This window comes from Saccopteryx bilineata, chromosome 5 (assembly GCF_036850765.1).
Source record: "Saccopteryx bilineata isolate mSacBil1 chromosome 5, mSacBil1_pri_phased_curated, whole genome shotgun sequence".
In the NCBI taxonomy this organism is placed as follows: Eukaryota; Metazoa; Chordata; class Mammalia; order Chiroptera; family Emballonuridae; genus Saccopteryx; species Saccopteryx bilineata.
In genome coordinates this window covers 373,268-396,028 of record NC_089494.1, presented here as the reverse complement: position 1 = coordinate 396,028, position 22,761 = coordinate 373,268, and the positions used below count along the sequence as shown (strand labels likewise).

The window sequence follows — 22,761 nt, the reverse complement described above, 5'->3', positions numbered from 1 at the left end:
AAAGTCCTTCCCACGCCAAGATTTGTCTTCCTGTACATTTATGGCATTTCTCGTTCAGTTAATCTTCCTAAAATGCTGTCCTGGGTGTTATTAGATTGTGTAACCTTTTCTGCCCAGAGAGTTTCCGGTTGTTCGTTGACCCATCCTTTTCTCCCTGACCTCAGAGGCTGCCTTTCCCACGTGAACAGCCCTGTTCCATGCATCAGTCCACACCTCTAATTCCTGCTGTAACGTGGGACCGTCGCTCTCGGGGGGAATACGTTTCATCCCTTATTTGTCCTCCTCTTAAAAAAGCTTTTGGCTATTCTCAACTATTTATTCTTCCAATAAATTCCGGAATCATTTGGACAAATTCCTTCAGAAAACACCACGGAGATTTCTACTGAAATTGCACTGCAGTCATGAGACAATGACGGGGATATGAGTCTGAGAAATGTGTCACTGCAGTTTTGCCGTGTGCACCTCAGAGCGCACCCACACAGACCTGGCCAGTCCAGCCCACTGCACACCGGGGCTGGGGTGCGGCCCGTTGCTCCTGGGCTACAAGCCTGTACAGCAAGTTATTGTACTGAATAGCACAGGCCACTGTAACACAATGTTATCTGTGCAGCTGAACACAGAAAAGGTACTGTAATAATCCAGTATAAAAGATAAAAGTAGGGGGTAAAAGGTGGTACACGGATAGGGCGCAGACCGTGCACGGAGCTCACAGGACTGGAAGGTGCTCAGGGCAAGTCAGTGAGCGGGCAGGGAGTGGATGTGAGGGCTAGGACATCACTGCACACAGCTGTGGACTGTAAACCCTGTGCACTCAGGCCACACTCAGTTTATAGGGCAACACGAGATGAATCAGGCCCAAGAGACAATGCTATCCAGAGACAGTGAAGCAGCCGTGAGGCGGCCGCTGGCTCAACGCAGCTGCTGCTCTGCAGTGAACTGGTTTTTAATTCTAGGAGCACACTCTGAAAGGGACTGCGTAAACCAGTGGCGTGGTAACTTGTTACATACTTTTGTACAGCAGGCAGTAGTTCTGTTGATAACCTACTGCCCGCTGTGCAGACTCATGAGTAAGGTGCTGTGCTAGGATATTATGGCCACTGTGTCAATAGGCAATAAGAATTCTTCAGCTCCATTATCTTATAGGACCACAGTCACATGTGTGTCTGTTGTTGACAGAAATGTTATGCAGCCCTTAGCTGTAAAATGACCTATAACTTGGGGGGAAAGACTAGAACATCTTGACAACCTTCTCCTGCTGCCCACTGCTCGTGTTAATTTCAGATCTCTTATGTCCAGTGTAAGGCTCGGCTGGTGTTCCCACATGCACTGCACAGGGAAGCTGTGTGTTGTCAGGTGATATGTGACTGACTGATCCTGGGGAAGGAGGACACCTCCTGGCCTGAGAAAGACCACCTTGATCATGTTAAGTTTCCTTCTGATTCTAAGAGACAGTATTAGAAGTAACATGTTGGATTTCAGCAAAGGTGTCTTCAGCATTTGGAGATGATTACCATCTTCCCTTTGACTTGGTGTCTGCCCTTGCATTCCTAGAACAAGTTCACTTGGTCACAGGACAATTTCCAGTCTGCTTCTAGGGCTATGTGACACTTTATTTTTTTTTTTTTTTAAGATTTTATTTATTCATTATAGAGAGGGGAGAGAGAAGGGGGGAGGAGCAGAAAGCATCAACTCCCATATGTGCCTTGACCAGGCAACCTCAGCGTTTCCAGGTTGACACTTTATCCACTGCGCCACCACAGGTCAGGCTGTAATACTTTATTTTGAAGTGACTTCATTTAGTCATTTATAACTGAGGTTACTATGTCTAGGCTTTTCTTTGACTCTTAGGTTTGGTACCAAGTTTATGACATGGATTGTCCAACGCCCTTTTTAATGATAATGATCCACATTTTTTTTCCTGTGCTTGATTTTCAGCTAATAGTGCTGGACCCACCGGTGAGTAGTTGGGTGCCCTGTGGCCCACAGCTCACCCAGCTGGGTGGCAGGTGCCATGGTTTGGGGACCCTCATGCTTCCCGTAGCCCCTTGTAGAGTCAGCGTAGACTTAGACAGTACAGAACTCTCACACCACTTGTGTTGTGCTTCAAAAGTGTGGTGTCAGCCAGCCCTGCTCCTGGTCGACTTCTTCTCCCGTCCACAGGTGGAAGACAGCCAGAGTGAGTGGTCTGTGCCGCACTGTTTCACTATTTACGCAGCTCAGAAAACGATCGTGGTGGCAGCCAGGTAAGAGCCTTCACACCTACATCCCAGGGGCCCCCAGAGCAGGGGCTCGTCTGCCGTGACCCAGTCCCCTGAGTGGCAGGAGAGTTGTCCCCACAGTTGAAGGAGTACATGTGGCCCTTGAGAGAGAAGCTTGACTTTTGGGAATGTTCCCCTAGACCAGCGGTTCTCAACCTGTGGGTCGCGACCCCGGCGGGGGTCGAACGACCAAAACACAGGGGTCGCCTAAAGCCCCACCGGGGTCGCGACCCACAGGTTGAGAACCGCTGCCCCAGACACTGGCCATGGTGCCGCAGGGTCACAGTGCTCAACAGGCCTGTGAGGATGGTTGGTCCCCAGGGGCACAAGCACTTTGACACACTCAAGGGGCAGTGCCAGCAGGCTAATGGGGAGAGCCCAACAGGGTGGCCATGCCAGGGCCCCTTCTCACCTGCACTCTGGCCCCGGCTGACCGGTCACAGCCCAGGAGCAATCGGCTGCTACCCTGTCCCCACATCAGATCAACAGCAGGCCTGAGCTCAGAGGTGACAGGCAGCCCTGTCTGTCATCAGCACCATGCTGTGCTCGGTCCAGCCCTTTGTCCATCTCTCAGTGCAGGGACTCAACAGGAAACCCTGGCAGCTTAGCTACATCCAGGACCAACCAGCCTTGTATCTGAGGCTTACAGCTTGTTTCAGGATCAAACTGCCCTTTAGGGAACCCCAGTCCACACAGAGGTGCTGCTGGGAGGATGCAGGCTGGGCCACTAGCAGCACTTCCAACAGCCCTCTGGACCCACAAGACAGGCACCCCGACTTCTGTCCCCTGAGGGGCGCTAAGACCAGAACCACCCCCCCACCCCCCCGCAGCACCAGGCTGGAGAAGGAGAAGTGGATGCACGACCTGAACAGCGCCATCGAAGCAGCCAAGGGCAGCGACACAACCCTGGCCCTGCCGGGCAGCACGGTGTGCACTCCTCCCCGCAGTGAGTTCCGGCCCAGCCCCCCTGCACTGAGGAAGCTTTTTTGTAAATGGGTTTTCTCAGCCACACTCCACCTACTAAGCCCACATGCTCTTGTACAAGGAACATTCCAGGCCACGCCCGGTGGGAAGGGGGAGCTCTTCTGCCAGAAGCCCCACGCAGTTTTGCTCTCTGCCTGCTCTTGACCTGGGCACAAAGGGACAGCTTCCCTGCTCCGGGGCCCCTTCACCAGGGCGCACCCATCCTCTCTAAGCAGAAGGCTGACTTCTCCCTCAGGACCCTCCGATGAGGCCTCTTCAGAGCAGGAGTTGGAAGAAGATGCCCGCGGCACCCACGGCTCCCCCGAGGGGCAGGGCCAGCACCGGGCCAACACCACGGTGCACGTGTGCTGGTACCGGAACACCAGCGTCTCGAGAGCGGACCACAGCGCTGCCGTCGAGGTTTGAGACCCCCTCTGCTTGAGCTCGCAGATGGGGCAGGGCTGGGCCAGGCCCGCAGGCCACAGCGAGCTGCCTCGTCTCCCGTGGGCAGGAAGTCCATTTGGAAAGTCCCCTCAGGCACAGCAGCCTGGGGTTTGCCAGGGTTGTGAGGTGACAGTCACCCTCAGGGCTTGTGCAGCACAATGAGGAAAACTTAAGAGCTGTGTGTGCTGGGAAGAACCAGAAGGGTGGTGTCCTCACTGCTCTTGAGCCTGTCCCCAGCGTCACCTTGGCTCTGGCCACCTCTCCTAGGCAGCCTCTCGTGTGCTGTGGGTTCTGAGCTTCTGTCGAATCTGGGTACAGATGAGCAGAGCCCCAGGTTCACCTGTTGGGGGGCTTAAACACGGGGCACATGTGAACAGTGTCCCCTGTGAGCCCATCTGTCACACCTGGGGGGTAGAGAGGTCCACAGATGTACTCAGGATCCGTGTCCCCTCAGGGTGAGGGGGCAGGAGTGGCTGCTGCAGGAAGCAGTCTCGTCTGGTCCAGGGTTCACACCTCGTCTCAGGACTGAGTGTGGCTCAGTCCTAACTGCCAAGTGGATGCCACGCTCAGGCCAGGGCTCCCGTGCCTGCCCCACAGACCCACGTGAAAGAACCGTCCAGACTTGGCCCTGTGTGGTCCCGCACAGCATCCTCTCTCTGTGCCAGGGCATTTGTGACAGTTGTAGGGTGTGGGGGCCTGACTGGTGGCAGCACAGTAGACAGAGCGCCAACCTGGGACAGTGAAGATCCCAGGCTCACCAGCTCAAGTGTGGGTCCAGACATGACCCCATGGTCACGGGCTTGGCTTCAGTCCTCCAGTGAAGGCACATATGAGAAGTAATAACTAAGGTGCCACAACTACGGGTTGATGCTTCTCATCTCTCCCCCTTCTGTCTCTCACTAAATAAAAGAAAGAAAAAAAAAATCCAGAGGAGCCAACTGTCTTCTTGGAGAGCAGACCTTCTCCCAGGACCCCAGGGGGATGACTGCTCTGGGCGTCTGGGATCTTGGGACCCTGACTGATGCACTTTCTCTTCCCTTCAGAACCAGCTTTCGGGGTATCTGCTAAGAAAGTTCAAAAACAGTAATGGCTGGCAGAAGCTTTGGGTGGTCTTCACAAATTTCTGCTTGTTCTTCTACAAAACACATCAGGTAGGGGTGCTCACCAGGCCCTGGGACGGCCATGCCCTGTGTCCCACTTCATAATCTCCTTACCCTCCCAGGGCCCCTTGGCCTGCGGGTCCATGTGACCCCACTGCCACACGAGGGGAGGATGGCCAGGGAGCACCCCCAGAGCTGAGCTGTGTCCCCTTCCAGGATGACTACCCCCTGGCCAGCCTCCCCTTGCTGGGCTACAGCGTGAGCATCCCCGGAGAGGCTGACGGCATCCACAAGGAGCACGTCTTCAAGCTGCAGTTCAAGTCCCACGTCTACTTCTTCCGGGCTGAGAGCAAGTACACGTTTGGGAGGTAACTGCGGTGGCCTCCTCCCTCCCACTGGGGCTGGAGGGCTGCACACGGTGCCAGGGTCTTCACGGCCCAGTCTTGTCCCATTCGCTCTGTATTCTGGGTCATTCTTGGGAAGATATTTGAGCACAAGCCCACTGGTCAGATATTCGGAAAGTACACTGCTTCCCAAACAAGCATCCCGGGCGTTCTGATGGGCCAACCCTTCTCCAGGTGGATGGAGGTGATTGAGAGAGCCGGCAGCTCGTCCGGGAGGGTCGGGGTCCCCGAGGAGGAGACATGAAGCCCACCTTGTCTGGATGAGGATGGAGCCTGGAGCCCAGGAAGCGAAGCTCGGTCGGCACTGGCCCCATGACTGCTGTCCTGAGTTCCCAAAACAGAGCAGCAGTGCAGGGGACCTCACAGTGACATCTGGGAGGCACACTGTCCCCCTGAAGACCCAGTGCTGTCCCCAGGGGCCCTGGAGAGAACACGTGCTAAGCGCACCCCGCCTCTCCGGTGGCGGTCAAGCTGGTGCTCACCAGCCGGCTCCTCTTCCAGAGCGGGGCCTGCGGAGAACTAGCTCTGTGCAGCGACTGCTCCCGCACCCACCACCGCAGCTGCACACGGGCCCGGCTGCCTGTCCTCTGGTCTGGGGCAGCCAGGGGTGGGGCAGCGGCCCTCAGGTCACAGCTGTGCAAAAGTCCAGCAGAAGCCACTCTGGTGTCCACCCCACACACCTCTGGAGAAGTGGAAAGCGAAGTTCCGTGTGGCCCTGGGAAGGCAAGGCCTCTAATTTATTTGTACCCAGTGTTTCCCAGCAGGGGAGCCACACGCCTTCTCTGTGCTTACCTGTGTGTGGCTGAAAATAAAAGGCATCTTTCTGCGCCTGCCTGCTGCCCTCTCTGTTCAGTCTCTGTCTGAGGTCACCGTGTGTTGTGACAACTCAGGAGCCAGGAACCAACCACTCCAGGGGGAGACGGGGCAGCTGGGACCCTGCCTGGGTCCTCGCCCACCACCAGCACGTCTCCAATTCAGGTCTTTATTGAAAGTGGCAGGAGTCTCTCAATGTTCTATGAAAACTAACACCTTAACCTCAGAGTAAGTATACAAGGAACAAAGAAGTTCGGTTTTCTTAAACAAAAACATTCTGGCTGACACACGTGCTCGAGAGAAGACACGGTACCTGACCCAACGTCACGAGGGAAACCTATGACCACGGTGGCTGTCGTGGGCCCTGGTGGGGAGGAGGCCTGGGTGCGCGGGGAAGGGTGCTGCTCTGCCCACCAGTCTCCGCTCCTTAGTCCGCGTGGCCACCACCCCGTGAGCCAGAGGGGGACAGTCCTGCCGAGGGGACCTGGAGGCTGTGCCTGCTCCCTGCAGGGCACACAGTTCTCCATGAGTCTTTGCTGCCAGGTAACCTCAGCCCGGCCCGGAGGGACAATGACGTGGGACAGCCCTCGGCACAGGGTGGGGGCCGTGTCCCACAAGGGCATCCGAGTCCGCGTGGTCCTCAGAGCTCAACACGGGACCCTGCTCTCCACAAACAGCAGCTCTAGCGGGTGGAAGGCAGGTGGTTCCTGTTGTGTGAAAACCTGGAGGAGAGAGGCCCCGTCACTGCCCCACAGGAGCCACCAGGGGGCGTGGGCTGAGGTCAGCAGCACCAAGCAGCCTGGGGACCAGGGCACCTCCCAGGGTAGTCCTGTCCGCATGGAGAACCCTCCCTCTCCAGCCCCAGAGCTACAAAGACAGGACAGGCCGAGAGCCTCCTCCAGGGTGATGACCGCAAAGAAACCACCAGAGCCTGTCCTGGGCCCCGCCCTCACCTCTGCACCCGCTCCACCAGGTGAGCCATCAGCTTGTCCGAGATGCCAGGGCAGGACTCCTCCGCCAGGCTGAAGGCGTTCTCCAGCTCCTCCAGCGCCCCCACGCCCCCGCCACTCTGCCTGTGCTTCTCCTTGAGCTGCGGGCAGACCCCCACCACACACCTGCTCAGAGGTGCCCTGCAGCCTCTGGGCCCCTGGCTTGCATCGGGAGCCCAGGACGGCTGGGCCCGCTAAGCACTTGAGGTTCTGCTCAGGAACCCAGCCAACCCGCAGGCAGATGCTGCCCCGCAGACTCTCAAGTCGTGGCTCTTCCAAGGGGTCTCTGCCAGCCTCCTGTGATGCAGCCAGCTGGCTGACCACAGGACCTCCGCCCTGCTGTGGGCGACAGCTCAGGGCCAGGGGGTTTGAGCAAACATCCCAGAACTCCCAGAATGCACTGCACACCAGATGGCCAGCTTTGACCCTCAGCCTCCATGATGCCCCAAGCTGTGGGAACCGGCCTGGCCTGGAGGAGGGATTAGGGACAGGTCCAGCACTGCCCTCTGTCCTTCCCGCCACACCCCTTACACCTGACGCTGATGGGGGACCCTGCATGCCTCCCAGACCAGCCGCCCGGCAGCCCACATCAGGGCGCCCTCCACACACTCAAAGCAGCCTGGTCCTCTTCTCCAACCACCACCCCGCCCCAGGCCCTCTCCCACAAGGGGCCCAGCCTCTGGTCCCAGTGTTCAGGTTGAGCTTATGAGCTCCCAGTGCACAGACCCAAGAGCCCACAAGGCCCCTGTGACAGTCCCTGTGCCCACCAGCTCCACCCAGCCTCCTCCCCCCGCCTTCCAGGCTCCCAGAGGTCAGAGCATGCCCGCCCTGCCCAGATGCCCCACCGTCCTCAGGAAGGCCTTGCTGCCCCCTGCCACCCTCCCTGGACTGCAGGTGCTGTCCCTCTGGGGTGGGAACTGGTCACATGACCTTCTGCCACCCTGACTCCCAGGTGTGAGGGCTCCTGGGGGCTCCCTCCCTGCCCTGGCCTGACTCCCAGCGCTCTGGTCAACCCACGTCTTTGCGTTCAAAGCCGTCCTGGGACCCCGGAAGACACCGCAGGCCAGGGAACTTGAGTTGTGTCAGGGCAGTCCAGCCCAGCCATTCCAGTCCTCTGCCACAAAGCCCTGCTCATCAGTCAAAACACTGTGAACTCGAGACCCAGACACCCCAGGCGCTGGGAGCACAGCCCGGGCCTCACCTCTCCAAAGACGGGGCGGAGCAGCGTGGAGAGGCACTGGGAGCGTGGCTGCCTCTGGACAGGCTCTGCGGACTGAGAGCAAGGCCTGGTGGTGAGAGGTCCGAGAAACGAGGGCGCCCAGTGCAGGTGTGCCCCCGCCACAGCCCCTGCCTCAGCTGGCCGACCCCACCCTCCCAGCATGTGCGGAGTTGGGGGCGGGGGAACCCCACCTTCTGGGGGCCGTGCAGGGCCATCCCCTTGTGCAGCTTGTTGTGTGGGCTCGGCCGGATGGTGGGAGGGAATGTCCAGATGGGGCCCTGCTCTCCGTCCTCGGCATCCCCATCGCTGCAAGGAGAATGAAGCCACTGTAGCCCTGGGGGCCGGGATTTGGGGGTCCCAAGCACACGCCCTTCAGCAATGACCCTCCCCCCACCCACTGCTCTATGAAGCAGCCCCACAACCCTGAATGGTGAGAAAGACCCTGCCCAGGCTGCAGGAGCCAAGTGACCATACAGGTCTCCAGCAACCAGCACCCAAGTCCCCGCCCTGGAGTGGGGACCCCTCGTGTGTCACAGCCCAGAATGGGAGCCCCCAGGACAAGCAAGCTGACATGTCAGAGTCCTCGGAGCTGGACTCCTCTCCGTGCCCCTCGGACTTCCAGCGTTTGTAGCGGTCGATGAGCTCTGTCAGGAAGGAGGTCTTCCTGGTGTAGCGCGTGATGAACTTGTGCTTCAGGAGCTCTTTTGCCGTGGGCCGCTGCAGGGACACGGACGCGTCACTGGACGAGGGGGTGGCTGGGCTTGCCCTTCAGACTCCCCGAGTCCTCCAGGCAGCTGGGCCGGGTCGTGAGCCTAGTCCCCAGGCTCTCTGGCAGGATCCAAAGGGGGGTCCCGTGGGGAGGCAACCAGGAGGCTGGGGCCGGGCTAAACACTGTCCACCCCAGGCCAAAGCATCCAAGAGCATCCCCATATCCTGGACTGGGAGGGGCCCAGGGCAAGGGGGACTTGGGCAGAGGGGTCTCAGACCTTGTCATCTCCAGTTCGTACCACAGACCACCCCCCAGAGGACTGGACCCGCCCTAGCCCACCCCTTGGCACCAGGCCTGAGGCTTACGAATCGGGGGTCCTTGTTGAGGCAGGCCTCCACGAACTCCTTGAACGGTTTGCTGTGGTGGCCCTCCAGCGTGGGGGGGCTGTTCTTAGGGATCAGGAACAGGACACGCATGGGGTGGAGGTCGGAGTTGGGAGGCTCCCCCTTAGCCAGCTCGATGGCCGTGATCCCCAGCGACCAGATGTCGGCCTGGACAGAGCCACAGTTAAGACTCACCGCCAGGACAACCTGAGCCTGCGGCAGCCCCCCTAATGCCTGCGGCGCCCACCTTGAAGTCATAGGCCGACTGCTTGATGACTTCGGGCGCCATCCAGAAGGGGGTGCCCACAAACGTGTTCCTCTTGATCTGCGTGTCCGTGAGCTGCCCCGCCACCCCGAAGTCCGCCAGCTTCACATCTCCCTGCTCTGAGAGCAGCACGTTGGCAGCTGCCCAACACAGGACGGCAGAGTCACCCTCGGAGTCAAGCGGACCTGACCGTGTGCACCTGGAGACGAGCCTGCTGGCAGCCACCTGGCCTCTGGGGACACCCCTGGAGCTGTCCCTGGGACCTCTGCTCACCTCTCCCTCCAGCAGGCCAGAGACAGGGCCAGGGCTGTCTACCCTCAACTCATGGCCACAGGACAGTGCTGGGAGCGTACGGGGCCACCCTGTGCACTGTCCCTGCCTGAGCTCCAGGCCCTGCTTCAGCTGGCCTCTTGTGAAAGACCCCAAGGACAGAGCAATGGCCCCCTTCTACCAACCCACCAGGCCATCCCCAACAGGCAGGGGGCCCTGACGCTTCCCCTCGCTCCACCAGTGTCCAGTCAGCCCCTCAGCCCAGTCCTTCCTGGGACACTCAGCAGGGCCAGCCCACACCCAACACAAACTAGAACATACACACACTGTCAGCTTAAGAAGGGCCCTGTCTTCCACTAGGCACGCAGCAGGTGTCCCTGTTATATGGGGACGTGGCACTAAGGAAGCTCTACCTGTCACCTGGCAACAGCTGACGGCTGTGCTAAGGTTCCAGTGGCCACCGAGCTACCAGGGTCCCCACCTCCCCAACGCCCGGCACCAAGAGCCTGGTGCTCACAGCGACCTGCCCCCTTGTGCCCTGGCCGTCCCGGGGTCACGGGGCTCAAGGGCCCAGGCGGGAGCCGCGCCCGACAGACCTTTGATGTCTCTGTGGATCTTGCGTTCCGAGTGCAGGTAATCCAGGCCCTTGAGGATCTCCCGCAGGATGGTGGCGATGTAGGTCTCCTCCAGGGGGCCCGGCTTCAGCTGCACAGACAGGACGGGGTCTCAGGCTCCCCCCACCAAGGCCGACCCGCCCATTCTTCCACACCACGCCACACCCTCACCAAGGCCCAAGCCTGACCCTCTCCACCAGGGAAGGGTGGCCCTGTGAAAGGTGGGGCTTCCTACTCAGAAATGAAACGTCTCAGATGCGGGACAGGTGGGGGGAGGCTGCTTCCAGTATACTGGCTTCACCACCACTGTCAAGGTCACAGATGAAGCCCAGGTGTGGGAGGAAGGCACTAACCCGCCTGCCCCCACAGGCCAGCACCCCCGGTGGGGGTGGGGGGCACTAAAATAGCACTTAGCAGCTCCTGACTGACACCTAACAGCAAGATGGCCAAGGAGAGGAGCCCACAGGAGCCCAGCACACAGCTGGGGCAACCCCACAGCAACCTTTCGTCTGGTCCTGCCCCGGGCAAGCTGCCCACGCTGTGGGCACTGCTGTGGGGCCACATCTCACCAGGTCCAGCGCGGAGCCGCCGCCCAGGTACTCCATGATGATCCACAGCTTCGTGCTCTGGGCCCAGAGAGACTCCCGTCAGCGCCCCGGACGCCCTCCCCACAGGGCTCTGCCTGGGGCCCCCCAGGAAAGGGCACCAGCAGCCTCTCCGGGCTCCCCTCCCATCACAGCCGGGACACCAGCTCTGCAGACGGACCAGACGCTCAGACCAGTGGCCCAGTCCACTCGACAACACCCCATCGAAATCCAAGCTGGGCCTGACCCGTGGTAGCACAGAGGATCACATGCCAACCTGGAATGCTGAAGTCGTGGGTTTGAAACCCGGGATTGCCTGGTCAGAGCACATACTAGGAGGAACGAGTTGATGCTTCCCAACCCCCCAGCTTTCTCTCTCCCTCTCCCTGCCCAGCCAGCACTCAGCCTCGGAGCACCTGCACTGTGTCCCGGGCAGGCCCCGAGCTGGCGCTGGGCTCTGGGTTCCACTGCAGGGTCCCAGAGTGCTCCCAGCTCGGCCTCACCAGTGCATCCCATGGGGGCTGCCCTAGCCAGGGAGTCGTACGGTCAATTCGGACCCTGCTTATGCGCTGCCTCTCCCAGGGGTTCCCCTCAGGATGAGACCAGGAGCCTCTTGCACACCTGCCTGGTCCTCGGGGCTCTTGTTCTGGGGGTCTGCTCCACTGTGAAGCTGTGTCCATGCTCAGCTGTCGGGCCCCTCGCCTCAGACCAGGCCTCTCCCCACAGGGACTGCTGGCTTGGCCCCAGCCCCACAGAACCCTGGGCATCCACCTGAGCACATGTCCCGCCCCCCAGGCACCTTCAGGTAGGAGCCGAAGTATCGGGTGATGTAGGGGCTGTCACACTGGCTGAGCACCGTGATCTCCTGCTGGATGTCCTCGATCTCGTCCTCGGCCTCCTCCAAGTCGATGATCTTGATGGCCACCACCTCCTTGGAGCGGTTGTCGATGCCCTTGAACACCTCCCCGAAGGAGCCCTTGCCAATCCGGTCCAGCTTGGTGAAGAGCTCCTCAGGGTCCACACGCGAATGCTGCTGGGGCACAGGACGGTCGGGGTCAGGGAGGGCAGCCCCACGGGCAGGGGCGGGGTCGGAGAGGGGAGCCCCACGGGCAGGGGCGGGGTTGGGGAGGGGAGCCCGGAGAGCAGGGGCGGGGTCGGGGAGGGGAGCCCCACGGGCAGGGGCGGGGTCAGGGAGGGCAGCCCCGAGGGCAGGGGCGGGATCAGGGAGGGGAGCCGGGAGGGCAGGGGCGGGGTCGAGGAGGGCAGCCCCACGGGCAGGGGCGGGGTCATAGAGGGCAGCTCCACGGGCAGGGGCGGGGTCAGGGAGGGCAGCCCCGAGGGCAGGGGCGGAGTCAGGGAGAGCGCCCCTCGCGGACATGGAGAGCGCAGGCGCCAGGAGGGCATCAGCTTCTTTTCACATTTCTCCTTCCATCCCTTCTATCACTTTCCCTAAGTGAGAGGAAGGGAGACAGACTCCCGCATGCCCCCTGACGGGATCCACCCTGCGACCCCGTCTGGGGCCAATGCTTGAGCACCAAGGGAAGGGGAGAGAAGCAGATGGTTGCTTCTCCTGTGTGCCTTGACTGGGATCAAACCCGGAACGTCCATTCGCCGGGCTGTCACTCTATCCACTGGGCCACCGTCCAGGGCCTCTATGGAACTGGTCATCAGGGTTCTCTCTAAGGTGGGCGCCTGGGCAGCCGCCCAATGTGGAAATCACGAATTTACATTCCTTACTCCTTTTTAACGTTCATCTGAGCAACAGCATATTCTAAGCGCCCGTAGTCACACTCATTCCATCCATAGGTCAAAAAGTTGCAAGTTAGGAAGCCAATCAAGAAGCAATATGAAAATATCTTAAAAGTTTTGTTATTTTTGTCAGGGTAATTGTATTACCTGAGCAGGTAAAAATATTACTTAATATTTTTTCATTAACATTTTAAAACTTTCTTATTATCTAGTTTTGTGTACTTCTTTTATTGTTCTTATTTAAGTATTAAATACATGAAATAATAAACTACCTTTCGGAATATTGTTTTCTTATATTTAAACCGGTCAGTAGGGCAGAGAACCGGTTGTCACCTTATTTGACTCCCCCCACTGCCCACACACACGATCCACACCAGGGACAGCCCTCAGTGCAGAGGCCGGGCTCCAGCCACGGGGGGAGGCGTGCAGCAGGCAGGGAGCCATGACGTCATGTTGTCTGCTTCCCACTCCCATCAGTGGGAGGCCCAAGAAGGCAGTGACGGGTTCCGGGGGAGCAGGTGGAGCACAGAGACCTGCAGCGTCTACCACCACATGGAAACCCTGGCCCAGTCAGTAACGTGTCCAAAGGAACTCATCAATTGTAACAGTCAACACCCCAGGAGGAATAAGGGACTCTCACTTATTTTCCTGTAAACGTAAAACTGCAAAAAAACACCCCCAAACCTAAATTAAGTAAGACAACCCAGAGTGCACAAACACACCTAGAAGCTACACCCTCAGCAAGGGCTTCCCGCCCGACCTATGCTGTGCAGCGGACAAAGCTTCCACCGGGAACACTGAGGTCGCCAGTTTGAAACATCAGGGGCTGAGATGGCTTAGTCAAGAGGATGGCAACACTAGAGAGCTGGCCAGGGCCACCCTGTGCGTCCCCCAATCTAGCCCACGTGGCTTCCTGGGCTCCTCAGAGTGCTGCACCCCACCCACCACCACTGACCATGTTCTCAGAAAGCAAAAGTTGGTCCTCGCAAGCCCAGTGACAAGGGAGCCGGGTGCCCAGGACTGTGGTGCAGCAGCCTTGGGCAGGGCTGGGGAAGGGCTGGGAGGGGGAGTCCACTGTCTGGACAGAGGCAGAAAGGTTTCCAAACCCTATAAGCCACAGATACCCCGGGCACATCTCCCTCTGAAGAGGCTTACCTCCCCTCCCAAACACCTACAGCAGGGCCCACGCAAAGTGACAGTCACACCTGCTGCGCTCAGTGCTGAGACATCACCCCAGGGAGGGAGCGCTCCCCACGGAGCCCACGCTCACCCCAGGCTCACCCCCAGGCAGAGAGCTTCATCCTGGCCCAGCCTGAGACTACATGTCGATCAGAAACTGCCAGTTACCTGCCGTGCTGGGGTTCCTAACGAGGAGGGCAGAAGGTGTCACACGCAGGCTTACACCTACCTGAGCCCACAGCACACCTGCGAGCCAGAAGAGGGAGGGCCGCGGCCACAGGCGAGGGGCCACTGCGGGGGCCAGGGGCCAGGGGCCAGGAGCAAGGTCCCAAACAGAATCCTCCCCACAGGCGGGCTGAGCAAGATAGGGGCTGCAGCCACAGGCGGGTGACCCAAGCAGGCCAGTGAGGTGTCCACCAGCACCCTGGCTCAGCTGGGTAAGGAATGCAGCCCTTCCCACTCCCTCACCAGAACTGGCAGCCCAGCGCACGCAGAGGAAGAGACAGCCACAGATGCTGGCAGCCAACTGCTGCCAGAAATTCCCAAAGTCAAGGTCGAGGGCAGGATGAGGCGAGCGGAGCACAGCACGGGTCCCTCAGGCTGGGCTGTCCCAGCCTCTGCCATCCGGCCACACGCTCTAACAGGTGTGCTGCTTCAAATCACAGCTGCTCAGACATCTTCAGGGTGCGGGTAGGGGCACAGGTCACAAGATTAGAACCAATCCCACCCAGTAAGAATAACTTCTCATCAATGCACGAACCACACCACGGACCACTCAGCAATCAGCATGAAACACCTTCCTCCTGAGAGAAAGCCGCTCCAATCTGGATGGGAAACCTCCCTGCTCCCTGCTCAGCGTTGGCCATGTGTAGTGTGGTCTGGAAAGGGCCCGTCTCTGCCTGCTCCTCCCCCAGCAGCCCAGACAGCCCTTCCCACAGGGCTTCACCAGCGCCCTGCAGGCCTGCCCCCAGCCGCAGCTGACGTTGGAGTCCTCCTGCAAAGACACCCAGCAGTCCAAGGATTCCAGTCCAGCTGGTGTCCTGATCAGCAAGGACAGTCCCTCTCCTTCTAAGGCCTAGGACCCGGAGGAGGTGGGGCCAAGGCCTGGCAGCACCCTGGGCACCAATGTCCACCTGGCTCTCAGGGGTCCCCGCACCACCTCTCTCAGGCCTCTGCTGATGACAGCCTCCTCCTAGGCTCTGCTGAGAACACTGGCACTGCAACAGGGCCGGAGCTCAAGGGAAACCCAGGTGGCACAGGCACACGCCATAGCCTCAAGCAGAACACAGCACACCCCTACTGCACAGGGAAGGGGACTCCAACCTTCAACTCTCGCGTTCTCTGGCTCCCCACCTCTGCAGGTCAGTCAGCTGAGCAGACAGGCGTGACGGGAACAGTCCTGGCCATGATACTGACCTCACCAGCAGTCACAGAGAGCCCCACTGGGCGAAGGAAAGGCAAGAGGCTACCCACACTGGGGGCCTAGGCTGCCCTTCTAGGTAGAGCACGTGGTCTGGACAATTGCTCCAGTTGCTTGACTGGCTCTCCAAATCAGCCCTAGTGCGGCCAGATCTGGGTACACCATGTTAGCAGTGTCACCCCATAAAATAAGAGCCAAGCTGTCCCCACCCACATGTCAGGCAGCAGCCAGGGAGCACTCACAGCCACCCAGGCCTTGTGGGTGGAGGAGGAACCAGGTAGATAGGAAACCCAGGGCAGGAGCACAGGTGTGGGGGACCACCCACAGGGCAGTGACATCTCAAGAGAAAGCACTGTCTTGTCAGGCTTCCTGTCACCAACAAAGGCTTAGTCTCTCCACCTAAAAAGATAAAGGGGACCCTGGCCGGTTGGCTCAGCGGTAGAGCGTCGGCCTGGCGTGCTGGGGGACCCAGGTTCGATTCCCGGCCAGAGCACATAGGAGAAGCGCCCATTTGCTTCTCCACCCTCTCCCCTCCTTCCTCTCTGTTTCTCTCTTCCCCTCCCACAGCCAAGGCTCCATTGGAGCAAAGATGGCCCGGGCCCTGGGGATGGCTCCTTGGCCGCTGACCCAGGCACTAGAGTGGCTCTGGTCACTGCAGAGCGATGCCCTGGAGGGGCAGAGCATCGCCCCCTGGTGGGCAGAGCGTCGCCCCTGGTGGGTGTGCCCGGTGGATCCCGGTCGGGCGCATGTGGGAGTCTGTCTGACTGTCTCTCCCCATTTCCAGCTTCAGAAAAATACAAAAAAAAAAAAATTAAAATTAAAAAAGATAAAGGGGGCTTCCTTCCTTTGGGGTTCCTTCCCCAGCTCCTCCGCGCCACGCTCCCTCCCCAGGTCTGGCTGGACACCCAGGCCAAGCCCCGAGCACCACTGGCACACGGGTAAAAGGCAGCTCACGGCTCCAAGTTCTCATTCGGGGACCCATGGGAGCTATTCCTGTAGCTCTTAAAAGTACACTTCTCTCCCAGCACCTTATCACGTAATTTACCAGACACAGGTCAGGTGGGGAAGGAACACCTGTGGGCGTTAACTCCGGTCAGTTAGCAAGCCCAGTTCCCATCTGCGGCCACAGCCGGTCCCGCCGCCCTGCCCAACAGCTGCACGTGCCCTTCGGGGTTTCTCCAAGTGGCCCGCTGGCTCCGGAGCTGAACCCCGACTCCCAGTCCTCCTGGCCAGACAGGGACACCCGCCTCCTGCTCCTCCCGTGCGCTGCCCCCACTGACCCTGCCCGCGGTGGGAGCTGGAGGACAACTCTCTAATAGCTTGCAGCCGTCGCTGCCATCTGCCCACGCTGGCCCATCAAGAGGAGCCCCACCAGATGGTGAGGCCCGGGCCCACCTGCCTTCAGGTGGTTGACTCCACTTCAAATCAGCGTCACACCGCACTTGCTTTGAAATAACTGAAGAAAGGAGGTACAGACCACAAACCCTCACACGTCCCCCGCTTCCCAGCCCTAGTAGCAGGTCCTCATTCCAAACAAACTCAGGACACACTGCAGAGAGTCCCCCAGAGTCAGCTGCTGTCATGAATTGCAAGACTCAACCAACCGAAGCAGACAGAGAGCGGGCGTGGAAACCGTCCAGGTAAGCACACCTGCCCCGCGAGAACGTTAACGCAGCTCCTCTCAATGGAAACACTCAACACGCAGGCCCTCCGCTTTCCCTGCCCGCGCCTCCCACACGACAGCTGCTTCGTCGCATTCCCAGCCACTCTTACTGCCCATCGAGGCGGGGTCCCCCGCATCCCCGGCCCAACCAGGCCAGAACGAGCCCAGCCCAGGCCCGGCCTCCAGTGTGGACTCTGACCTCCGCGGGGCCCGCAGCCACGCGGGTCCAGGCTCCCGCAGGCGCCGCCCTGCCCCGCCCAGTCCCCGAGCCGGGTCTCCGCACACCTGCCGCCGCGGACCCCGCCTGCCCCAGGCCTGGGGACTTCTGCCCCCCGAGACAGACGTGCACCGAGGTTCCCGGGAAGGCCCAGGGGAGGGGTCCTCTGGAACCCCAGGCCGAGGTGCGAGGCACAGTCCTCGGGCACTAGGGTGCCCCTCCGCCCCCTGCGCCCGTTCCTCTGCCGGGCTCAGCGCTGGCGGCCCGGGGCCGCGCCCTCACCTGGTTGGCGAATCCCCGGAGGTGAGCCATGTCTGCGCCGCCTCCGACCACCCGGCGCGGCCCCCGCGGGCCCGGCTCGCTCGCTTCAGTCAACTGCGGGGAGAGCAGGCAGCTCGGGGCCCCGCTCGGGGTCGGGGCGTGGCGGGCGGGAGCCGGGAGAGGCCCCCACCCCGGCCACCGGCCCCGAGGGAGGGAGGGCCGCGCGGATCCCCGGCCGCCCGGCGGGTCTGCCCCCGGCCCGGCCCCGCCCCCGGCCCCCTCCCCCGCCCCGCGCCCCCTCCCCAACCGCCCCAGGCGCGGGCTCGCCCGGCAGCGCGCCCACCTCCGGGGGGCTCCATCCCGGCCTCCCCCGGCCCGCTCCGCAGTGCCCACGCGGGCTCCCACCCGCAGCCTCCACTCGCCCCGGGACGTCCGGGCCCTCCAACCCGCGAAGCAGCGGCGGTGGCGGCGACGGCCGGAGAAAGGCCGGCGGCGACGGCGAGGGCGAGGGCGGCGCGGGTGTCGTGGCCCAGCGCGGGGCTCTCTGGGACATCGAGTCCCACCGCTAGCCCGTGCCTGGACGTCTGGCATCGCTGGACTACAAGTCCCGGCAGGCAACGGGGACGGGGCGGTGTCGCGTTCCGCAGGCGCGCCGCGGGGCACGCTGGGACTCCGAGTCCGGCTTGCTGGGAGGCTCTGGACTCTCTCTCCCAGCAGGCCTCGGCGGGGGCGGGGCCTAGAGGCGGGGCCAGGTTTGGGGCAGGACCACGAGAGCGCCCGAGGCTTGGGGCCGCCCTCTGCTCCTCCTTCTCTTCTTCCTTTGGTCTTCTTCCTCCATCCTCCCGCGTCCCCATCCTGTTCTGCATCCCTCCCAGCGCCGTAGAGGCCGTGGGCCCTGCGGCGGCGGCAGCAGCCCGTGTCTGTGGAGAGATGACAGGACCGACGAGTGGGGTCCATCCATGCAGCGCAGTGTGGGTCAGCCTGAAAGGGCAGCAGTAGGACACCTGCTGCAGCGTGAGGGGAACTTGAGGACTGACCTCAGTGCAACAAGCCAGACACAGAAGGACAGACACTGTGTGGTCCCACTGATCTGAGGCCCCTGGAGGAGTCAGATTCCCAGAGACAGAGAGGAAACGGTGGGGGACAGGGGTGGGGAGTGAGTGTTCAATGCGGGCAGAGTGTCAGTTTTGCAAAATGAAGAGCTATGGGGATGGACAGTGGTGGCGGCTGCACAGCAATGTGAATGTGCTTAACGCAAGTGAACTGCGCACTATTAAGATGGTAAATTTTAGATCACGTGTGTTTTGCCACAGTTATAAATAAAATAATAAAAAGGAATTAAGTTCTTCCCTGGCCGGAGCATCATCCGTAAGAGCAGAAGTTAACAGTTCTATCCCTGGTCAGAGCACATACAGGAACAGATTGATGTTCCTGTCTCTCTTTCTCTCCCCCTTCCTCTCTCTCTCTAAAAATCAGTAAAAAAGCTTCACCTGTGGTGGCACAGTGGCTAGAGCCTCGACCTGGAACGCTGAGGTCACCAGTTTGAAACCCTGGGATACAAGCAACAAGCAAGCAATGAATAACTAAAGTGAGGCAACAATGAGTCGATACTTCTCACTGCCTCTCTTGATACCACCCTCCGCCCCCAATCTGTAAAATCAATAAATATTTTAAATATATATATATATTTTTTTATTTTTTTATTTTATTTTTTTTTACAGAGGCAGAGATAGACAGGGACAGACAGACAGGAACAGAGAGAGATGAGAAGCATCAATCATCAGTTTCTCCTTGCGTGTTGCGACTTCTTAGTTGTTCATTGATTGCTTTCTCACATGTGCCTTGACCGTGGGCCTTCAGCAGACCGAGTAACCCCTTGCTGGAGCCAGCGACCTTGAGTCTAAGCTGGTGAGCTCTTTGCTCAAGCCAGATGAGCCCGCGCTCAAGCTGGCTACCTCGGGGTCTCGAACCTGGGTCCTTCCGCATCCCAGTCCGACGCTCTATCCGCTGCGCCACCACCTGGTCAGGCTTTTTTTTTTTTTTTTTTTTTTTTTTTTTACAGAGGCAGAGATAGACAGGGACAGACAGACAGGAACGGAGAGAGATGAGAAGCATCAATCATCAGTTTCTCATTGTGCGCGTTGCGACTTCTTCGTTGTTCATTGATTGCTTTCTCACATGTGCCTTGACCGTGGGCCTTCAGCAGACCGAGTAACCCCTTGCTGGAGCCAGCGACCTTGAGTCTAAGCTGGTGAGCTCTTTGCTCAAGCCAGATGAGCCCACGCTCAAGCTGGCGACCTCGGGGTCTCGAACCTGGGTCCTTCCGCATCCCAGTCCGACGCTCTATCCACTGCGCCACCACCTGGTCAGGCTGGTCAGGCTATTTTTTTATTTTTTATTTTTTCCTAAAGCTGGAAACGGGGAGAGACAGTCAGACAGACTCCCGCATGTGCCCGACCGGGATCCACCCGGCACGCCCACCAGGGGCGATGCTCTGCCCACCAGGGGGTGATGCTCTGCCCCTCTGGGGCGTCGCTCTGCCGACCAGAGCCACTCTAGCGCCTGGGGCAGAGGCCAAGGAGCCATCCCCAGTGCCCGGGCCATCTTTGCTCTAATGGAGCCTTGCTGCGGGAGGGGAAGAGAGAGACAGAGAGGAAAGAGGGGGGGGGGTGGAGAAGCAAATGGGCGCTTCTCCTGTGTGCCCTGGCCGGGAATCGAACCCAGGTCCCCTGCACGCCAGGCTGACGCTCTACCGCTGAGCCAACCGGCCAGGGCCTTAAAAATATTTTTAATAAATATTTTTTTAATTTATTAGAGAGAGAGACAGAGAGAAGGGCCTCAGGAGCAGGAAGCATCAACTCCCATATATCCCTTGACCAGGCCAGCCAAGGGTTTCAAACCAATGACCTCAGCGTTCCAGGTCAACGCTTGATCCACTGCACCACCACAGGTCAGGCATAAATAAAATATTTTTTTTTAATTATATAAACAGCCTGACCAGGTGGTGGCGCAGTGGATAGAGCGTCGGACTGCGATGCGGAGGACTCAGGTTCGAGACTCCAAGGTCGCCAGCTTGAGTTGAGTGCAGGCTCATCTGGCTTGAGCAAAAAGCTCACCAACTTGGACCCAAGGTCGCTGGCTCGAGCCAGGGGTTACTCGGTCTCCTGAAGGCCCGTGGTCAAGGCACATATGAGAAAGCAATCAATGAACAACTAAGGTATCACAACGAAAAATTGATGATTGATGCTTCCCATCTCTCTCTGTTCCTGTCTGTCTCTATCTATCCCTCTCTCTGACTCTCTCTCTGCCCCTGAAAAAAAAAGTTTTAATCATTTTAAAAATAATATAAACATTTAAAAAAAGAAAGTTTAAAAAAAGGAATTAGGCCCTGGCCAGTTTGCTCAGTGGTAGAGCGTCGGCCTGGCGTGCAGGAGTCCCGGGTTTGATTCCCGGCCAGGGCACACAGGAGAAGCGCCCATCTGCTTCTCCACCCCTCCCCCTCTCCTTCCTCTCTATCTCTCTCTTCCCCTCCCGCAGCCGAGGCTCCATTGGAGCAAAGTTTGCCCGGGCGCTGAGGATGGCTCTGTGGCCTCTGCCTCAGGCGCTAGAATGGCTCTGGTTGCAATAGAGCAACGCCCCAGATGGGCAGAGCACTGCCCCCTGGTGGGCATGCCGGGTGGATCCCGGTCAGACACATGCAGGAGTCTGTCTGACTGCCTCCCTGTTTCCAACTTCAGAAAAATACAAATAAATAAATAAATAATTGAGATTAGACTATGGGAAAATGGCTGAGAGATTAAACTGCAGCCTTGAGACAAGTCTTTGGTGTGGACTTTGGAAAGCCAAGTCCCGCGGGGGCAGAATGCCGCCCCGGCAAGCACTACTGTGATTGTTTATAGAAAGCAGCTGATCCCTGTAGCCATTTTCCTACATGCCTGGGGGGCATTGGTTGGTCATCTTTCTTTGCACCAGAATCCATTGTAGACTAATTAGACCCAAGCTCTGCTAATCTGCTTGGTCAGCAAAGAGACCAATACACACGATGAGGCTGCAGAGATCTGGGCTCTCAGTCCTAGAGGTTGGGAGTCCCCTGGACCCATCTCTTCTCTATGTTGTGTCTTGTGTGTGTTTTTTCTTTTTTTTTCTTTTAAGCTGGAAACGGGGAGAGACAGTCAGACAGACTCCCGCATGCGCCCGACTGGGATCCACCCGGCACGCCCGCCAGGGGGCGACGCTCTGCCCCTCCGGGGCATTGCTCTGCTGCGACTAGAGCCACTCCAGCGCCCGGGGCAGAGGCCAAGGAGCCATCCCCAGCGCCCGGGCCATCCTTGCTCCAATGGAGCCCCGGTTGCGGGAGGGGAAGAGAGAGACAGAGAAGAAGGAGGGGGTGGGGGTGGAGAAGCAAATGGGCACCTCTCCCATGTGCCCTGGCTGGGAATCGAACCCGGGTCCCCCACACGCCAGGCTGACACTCCACCTCTGAGCCAACCGGCCAGGGCCTGTGTTTTTTCTTAAGTCCTGCAGCGCCTTCCTCTCGTGCACGCCTATTGCTGAGCTGGTCACGGCAAGACTTAGACCAGTGGTTCTCAAGCATTCTAATGCCGTGACCCCGCAATACAGCTTCTCATGTTGCGGTGACCCCAAACCAAAAAATAATTTTGGTGGCTACTTCATAACTATAATTTTGCTACAGTTATGATTCGGAATGTAAATACCTGATATGCATTATGTATTCTCACTGCCTCTCCGCCTCCTAGGCTTCTGTCCTCCGGCGCTTGCTGCACCCGCCCACTGATGAAGTCAGCAAGCGCCGGACACGTAATGCGCTGCTATGGACTGTGGAGCGTGCCCCCCTTCCCCCGCCCCTTAGGCCCCAGACGGATGATGCAATCACGTCTGCGCCTGACCGCAGGCATTCAGTTTGGAACTCACGTCCATAACGGCCTGCGTTCAAGCTGAATAGCGCTGCTGCAGACGGTAGCGCGGCTTCTCAGCGGCTAAAGCCATCGGGAAATATGTATTTTCCGATGGCTTTAGGTGACCCCTGTGTTTTGGTCGTTCGACCCCCACCGGGGTCGCGAACCACAGGTTGAGAACCGCTGACTTAGATAGTTGACCGAAAAGGACATATAAGTGGCAAACAGCACATGAAGAGAGATGGTCACATCACCAGCTTTCCGGGATACTAACTACACACATATCAGAATGGCTAAGATGGAAAACACTGACACTAGCAAGTGTTGCCAAGGATAGGGTG

The 22,761-nt window shown here is 59.2% G+C and overlaps 2 protein-coding genes across 10 annotated transcripts in view; one reads left to right on the top strand and one right to left on the bottom strand.

Moving 5' to 3' along the window:
- Nucleotides 1–5,572, top strand: part of FARP2 (FERM, ARH/RhoGEF and pleckstrin domain protein 2) — a 106,696-nt gene extending 101,124 nt beyond the window's left edge. Inside the window, exons 22-28 of one of the 3 annotated variants that reach the window (XM_066233693.1) lie at nucleotides 1,936–1,956; nucleotides 2,161–2,243; nucleotides 3,089–3,204; nucleotides 3,478–3,641; nucleotides 4,709–4,816; nucleotides 4,982–5,133; nucleotides 5,344–5,572. In XM_066233693.1, coding sequence (XP_066089790.1) covers nucleotides 1,936–1,956; nucleotides 2,161–2,243; nucleotides 3,089–3,204; nucleotides 3,478–3,641; nucleotides 4,709–4,816; nucleotides 4,982–5,133; nucleotides 5,344–5,413 — 714 coding nt within the window. In that variant the 3' untranslated portion in view covers nucleotides 5,414–5,572. Of the gene's footprint in view, nucleotides 1–1,935; nucleotides 2,244–3,088; nucleotides 3,205–3,477; nucleotides 3,642–4,708; nucleotides 4,817–4,981; nucleotides 5,134–5,343 lie in introns of all 3 variants that reach the window. The other 2 variants (XM_066233694.1, XM_066233692.1) reach the window with 2 other exon arrangements.
- A 505-nt stretch (nucleotides 5,573–6,077) lies between these two features.
- STK25 (serine/threonine kinase 25) lies at nucleotides 6,078–18,029 on the bottom strand. 7 transcript variants are annotated; one of them, XM_066233704.1, is made up of 12 exons: nucleotides 17,927–18,029; nucleotides 17,526–17,618; nucleotides 11,815–12,048; nucleotides 11,001–11,057; nucleotides 10,414–10,522; nucleotides 9,530–9,687; nucleotides 9,265–9,450; nucleotides 8,762–8,907; nucleotides 8,382–8,496; nucleotides 8,173–8,244; nucleotides 6,936–7,072; nucleotides 6,078–6,704 (listed from the first exon to the last, which is right to left on the bottom strand). In XM_066233704.1, exons 2-12 carry the CDS (start codon nucleotides 17,553–17,555, stop codon nucleotides 6,665–6,667), a joined length of 1,284 nt encoding a protein of 427 aa, XP_066089801.1. In that variant the 5' UTR covers nucleotides 17,556–17,618; nucleotides 17,927–18,029; the 3' UTR covers nucleotides 6,078–6,664. The 7 variants fall into 7 exon arrangements, with proteins under 7 accessions (XP_066089801.1, XP_066089803.1, XP_066089800.1 ...); XM_066233706.1 differs by having other exon boundaries at nucleotides 11,815–12,045; XM_066233703.1 differs by having other exon boundaries at nucleotides 17,910–18,023.
- Nucleotides 18,030–22,761: the final 4,732 nt, after the last annotated feature.

Excerpts from the sequence above, each read along its gene's own strand:
- STK25 (XM_066233704.1), bottom strand. The coding sequence starts at position 17,555 with ATGGCTCACCTCCGGGGATTCGCCAACCAG. Across the intron at positions 8,497-8,761 it reads AGCTCCGAGGACTCTGACAT|CGATGGGGATGCCGAGGACG; the intron begins GTCAGCTTGCTT and ends TTCTCCTTGCAG. Across the intron at positions 6,705-6,935 it reads CTGGTGGAGCGGGTGCAGAG|GTTTTCACACAACAGGAACC; the intron begins GTGAGGGCGGGG and ends TCTCTCCTCCAG.